This window comes from Microtus ochrogaster, linkage group LG7_11 (assembly GCF_000317375.1).
Source record: "Microtus ochrogaster isolate Prairie Vole_2 linkage group LG7_11, MicOch1.0, whole genome shotgun sequence".
Taxonomy (NCBI): Eukaryota; Metazoa; Chordata; class Mammalia; order Rodentia; family Cricetidae; genus Microtus; species Microtus ochrogaster.
The window spans coordinates 20,810,753-20,816,044 of NC_022032.1; the positions used below are offsets into that span (position 1 = coordinate 20,810,753).

At 45.0% G+C, this 5,292-nt stretch overlaps 1 protein-coding gene across 1 annotated transcript; it reads left to right on the forward strand.

Annotated features, from left to right (window-relative positions):
* Positions 1 to 1,537: 1,537 nt before the first annotated feature.
* Positions 1,538 to 2,189, forward strand: LOC101987802 (fatty acid-binding protein 5). The gene has a single exon (XM_005362594.3). It carries the CDS (start codon positions 1,538 to 1,540, stop codon positions 1,943 to 1,945), a length of 408 nt encoding a protein of 135 aa, XP_005362651.1. The 3' UTR covers positions 1,946 to 2,189.
* Positions 2,190 to 5,292: the final 3,103 nt, after the last annotated feature.

The following is a 5,292-nucleotide window of genomic DNA, read 5'->3' on the forward strand; positions in this document are numbered from 1 at the left end:
CCTGCAGGCCAGAAGAGGGCATCAGATCCCATTATAGATGGTTGTGAGCCACCACATGTGAGCTGGGAACTGAGTCTCAGACTTCTGGAAGAGGAGCAAGTGTTCTTAATTGCTGAGCTTCTTTTTGAGAAGGTTGGCTTTAAAAAACAGAAATATAGTTCCAACTGGAACCCCAGGTTGGTACGTGGCTCAACCCTCATCAGAGAAGCTTCTTGCAGGACACAGTGATTAACACAGAGGCTCTTGGCTGTACAAGAGAAGGCGAGAGGCTTTGGAGAGCTCAGCCCTAAACAGGATGTCTCTATCAGACCCCTCTAGGCTCAGGGCTTATGCAGAAGAATAGTCCAAAAGATTCTAAGAACGGGAGGTAATGCTGACGCCAAGGAAAGAGCATCTTCCGACACAGCAGGACGGATACAGATGGGAGCTCACAGACATGGTGACAGCGTGTATAAGCTCACTAGGAAAAAAAAATCCCAACACGGAAAAGGAGAATGTAACCCCAAATCCATTTTGTCCAAGAAGCCATCTGCAATTTATCAATTGATATTATCTACAAATTGCCAATCCCTTCTGGGGGGGAATGAAGGAAGTTTGTTTTCTTCAGTGGAAAAACCCTGGGCATTTCAAACACTGCAGGCAGTGTAGGCCCCATGCTCAGAGTGGCTGGTCAGCTTAAATTGGGACTCCATGGATTTTTGTTGTTGCTTGTTTTTAAGAAAGAGAAAGAACAGGAAGTTGAATGGGTAGAAAGGTTCATAAGGGAAGGGAAAGAATATGATGATCAAAATATGACATTTCTTGTATGAAATTCTCAAAGAATAAATAAAAGCATTTAAAAATACCCAAATGTACAATTTATCAAGCAAAATTAACCCTACATAGAGTCCTTCTCAATTAAGCCCTGGTGTTTTCCACAAGCTAAGATGAGCCCTTTTGGTGTCCAGGGAGGTTTTTGGTGACCGTCATTTCTCTGGCCTCCTGATCATTCCAACCATGATTTGCTTCAGCACATAAAATCCGGCCGTTTCCCTCGGGCGGACTTAGGCTTGGAGACAAACAGTACAATAAATTAAGGAGACAGTTTTATAAGTTTGTGATTTGCTTAATCTTGGAAAATCTTATGAGACAAAGCCCATAACTGTGACTTAAAGGAAGTGTAAGATTTATATGAAAGGAAGCAAGGGAAGGATTTCTGTCTGAGAGAGGAGGAGCCTAAACAAAGCTGATGTGAAGGAAGCAGAGGGTGTGGGCGTGGCCAGAGGTGGGCTATGTAGTCCTAGTGGGCGGGGCGGGGGCGTGACCAGAGGTGGGCTGTGTAATCTTAATGGGTGTGGTGGTGGGCGTGGCCAGAGGTGGGTACGTAGGCCTAGTGGGTGTGGCCAAGGGTGGTTCTGGGTAGAGACCTCAGCTAGATTGACAGAAAGAGAAGTAAACCGTCTTCAAGAACCATCGTTGGGTTTGAGCCCGGAGCGGCACAGCGCCCCCGCCACCACGTTCTCCCTGCTGCTGCTGCTTTCGTGCTTGCCCGCCAGCCATGGCCAGCATTAAGGACCTCGAGGGGAGGTGGCGCCTGACGGAAAGCCAAGGCTTTGAGGAATACATGAAGGAGCTAGGAGTAGGGCTGGCTCTTAGGAAGATGGGTGCCATGGCCAAACCAGACTGTGTCATCACGTGTAACGGCAACAATATTACTGTTAAAACCGAGAGCACTTTCAAGACGACACAGTTTTCTTGTACGCTGGGAGAGAAGTTTGATGAAACTACAGCCGATGGCAGGAAAACTCAGACGATCTGCACCTTCACCGACGGTGCCCTGGTCCAGCACCAGAACTGGGACGGGAAGGAAAGCACAATAACCAGAAGAGTGAAGGATGGAAAGCTGGTGGTGGACTGTGTGATGAACAATGTCACCTGTACTCGGGTCTATGAAAAGGTGAAGTAAGGATGCCTCTCCACCCCGGACAGGAGTGAATGAGCTCAGTTCAACGAGCAGGTCATAAATATCTATACTGCTTTTTTTTTCTTCAGTTTTATTTTTCATGACTGTTCAACCATCTTTATCACCAGCACTTTACATGAAACCCATGTCAAAGTGTTGATTTATCTGGGATCTTCCTTTTGGTTAGTAAATAAACGTGTTTGTGCTACTTCAAAAAAGAAGAAGAAGAAGAAGAAGAAGAAGAAGAAGAAGAAGAAGAAGAAGAAGAAGAAGAAGAAGAAGAAGAGGAGGAATCATCGGTGGGAAGCTTAAGGATGGTCCTGTGGAGCTACAGGTTCATCTTCCACCTGATACACACTCAAGCCTTCCTAAGCCCTTGACGGGAGCTCGGAGCTCAAGGAAAGAATGCTTCAGAAGATACCCAGCCGTGTGGATAAGAAGAGGCCTCGTAATTACAGGAGGAGGAGGCTAAGAAATAAAGCTTCCTGGGTCTCAGAAAGTCTCTAGCGCCAATACAAAACTAAGATTTATGAGAACACCAGAAGGGACACTTGTAACGGCACACAAGTACCTAGCCCACTATCAGGGTTTATTAAACATAATTACAGTTTGATAGAAATAAAAAGTAATAGAATTCTTCTTTGTGTACATGTGTGTTAACTAGGTTAGAATGACCTATTTTTTCTCCTAATAGCCCTAAAAGGTAAATATGGATATCTTTTTTTTCATAGTTCAAATAACAAAATTGAAATCAGCTAAGAAACACACAGTTTGTAAATAGGAAAGCCTAGATTTGCACCTGGATCTGTCTGGCTACAAACATGCTTTCAATCTAAGTTGCTCTGCTTACCAATAAAGCCTCAGGAGTCAAATATTGGGGTGAATATTCTCTGCTAGATCAGAGATGCCAAAAAGCCACTAGCTGACCTTCCTTTGCGGCCAGAGATGCCGCAGGAGAGTGTCTCTCCACATTGTCCCAAACCAAAAAAAAGCCCACAAATCTCTAAGTGTTTCAGAATATTTGTTTACACTGTAAAGATGCGTCTCTGCCTAAGGAGCCTCCTGATTGGTTTAACAAAGAGCTAAATGACCAATAGCTATGAAGGCTAGACAGGCAGAACTTCCAGGGGAAGGGAAGAACAGAGGGGGAAGAAGAATTTAGGTCCAGAGGACACGAGAGGGGGACACTAAAGAGGTCAGACATATGGTACAGAGCAGAGGTAACCAAGCCATGTGGTAGAATGTAGGTTAATAAAGGCAGGTTAATTCAAGTTATCAGAGCTAGTGGGACAAGCCAAAGCTAATGGCCAAGCCTCCATAATTATTAAGTGAAAACACATGGTTTTCTGGTCTTCCTTTCCCGTCTCTCTGGGGGTGTGGAAAGTCATCCGGGAGCCCTTGTATCTATTAAACCTGGGTCTTTTTCTAATTCAATTTGATTTGGTCTATTTTATTTATTTATTTATTCATTTATTTTTTTGATTTGGTCTATTTTGTATTATTGTGTCGGAGGAGAGGCTTATTGTGATGCAGAAACTTTTCAATGAGAAGTCTCCATGTCATTATTTGCAGTCTGGTGATCCTGAAGAGAAACTTACAACATCTAAGTCCCTCCCTCCTCCTCCGCCTTCCCAGGTCCTTCTTACTCTCTCTCTAGGGCTAATTCTTGTCAACTAGTCGCTAACTCCACCCCCTGATCCAAGGTTAATTTTATTAACATAGTCTTGGAGTTTCACTGTGCCTTCAAATATCCCCACAACACAAATGTCCGCTTCCTACTGTGGCTTTAAACTGAGAACTGGAAGATCTGCCAAGAGCAAAACGAAGAAATAACTATCTGATTGCTAACAGAGTCTTGCTGTACACACAGGGAAGAAGAGCATCAGCGAGGGGTAGACGGCAGAGCGCAGAAGAAAGGGGGGGGGCGTCTCTGAGGGGAATTGGGGAATGAATCTGGCCCTGCGCAAAAGAAGATTGATGCCTTTGATACACATAGTCAAGCAATTTACATTAATTGCGCCTGGTGTCCCAGCTCTAGGAGCTGAGCTGTATTTCCTCAATATTTCCACAGTCACCCAGAGATTTTATCATGAGTTTCTGAGATCTTGTTGGAGAATAATATATATCCTCTCTACCCAATGCTTGATTGAAAGTGAGACCCCAGCTCTCTAACACCCCTATATCCAAGGAGTCTGGGATGAATAATTGGAGACATCGCCACAGCCCCTGTCCTGGGAGTTGCGTTGGTTCGGACTGCAACTCCCAGCCTCCCAAGCGCTGACCCCTCCCCCGGGGAGAAGCAGGACCAGTCCCACAGGCTATTTAGGCTCGCACGAGGAAAAGGAACACGTGGTTTTGGGTTTACCTGGGATCCTCTCTCCACCACGCTGTCTAGGTCCACCCACAGGCATTTTAATTCGGTCTAATCTGGTTTGATTGGAGTTCTTTGCGTCAGCGGAGCAGCTTTTCTTAAGATTGAACCAAGCACCCAAAAGGAACTTGGAAAGTAAACTGTGACCAACGAGAAGGAGACTGGTGTCTTCTAAGTTGGAATGATGATCGTACGTATGTATAGCTGTTTCCTTGTGAATGACGTCAGCAAGACCCATCCTCCCCGTTTGTCAAATCAGTCTTACGGTGTCAATCTTACTGAGAAGATTAAGTTTCTGCATGAGCAGAACCAGGCCAGAATGTCATAAAGGAAGTACTGGAGAGACGGGCGCATTGGCTAAGAGCGCCTGTAACGCTTGCAGATGACCTGGTTCAATTCCCAATATCCACAGGGCGGTTCACAGTCAGGGATCTGACTTCCTCTTCTGACCTCCTTGGGCACCCAGAATAGATGTAGCATGCATAAATATATGCAGGGAAACACACAAATTTAAAGAGTCTTTTAAAGGTTGTGTTTTTTAAAGGAAGTGTTTCCCTGAGGCCACTGAACAGCCAGGCCAAACAAAACAAAACCTCTTTTGATCACACCACTTCTTAAAAAGGCAAAAAGCGTGGCGTCCATGTTTCTTAGCAATTCAAGGTGTCTCCCTCAGGAAAGAGCCTCTTCTGAAGTGGCAAACATCAGCTCCACTCACATTTCACCTGTCCCAGCAAGCCACATGCCCGTGCTTGGTGCTAATGGTGAGTGGGGAAAATTGTTTGTCACAGAAACTTTAGTAATAATATCGCTCATGGTGTTTCCCAACACCTGCCTGGTGACTCACTATCATCCATAACTCCAGTTCCACCCCTTCTTTGGACGAACCTCTGAAGACACCAGGCACACATGTAGTAGACACACATATATACAGGCAAAACACTTGAACACATGAGCCAAAATAAATCTGTAAGAAAAGATT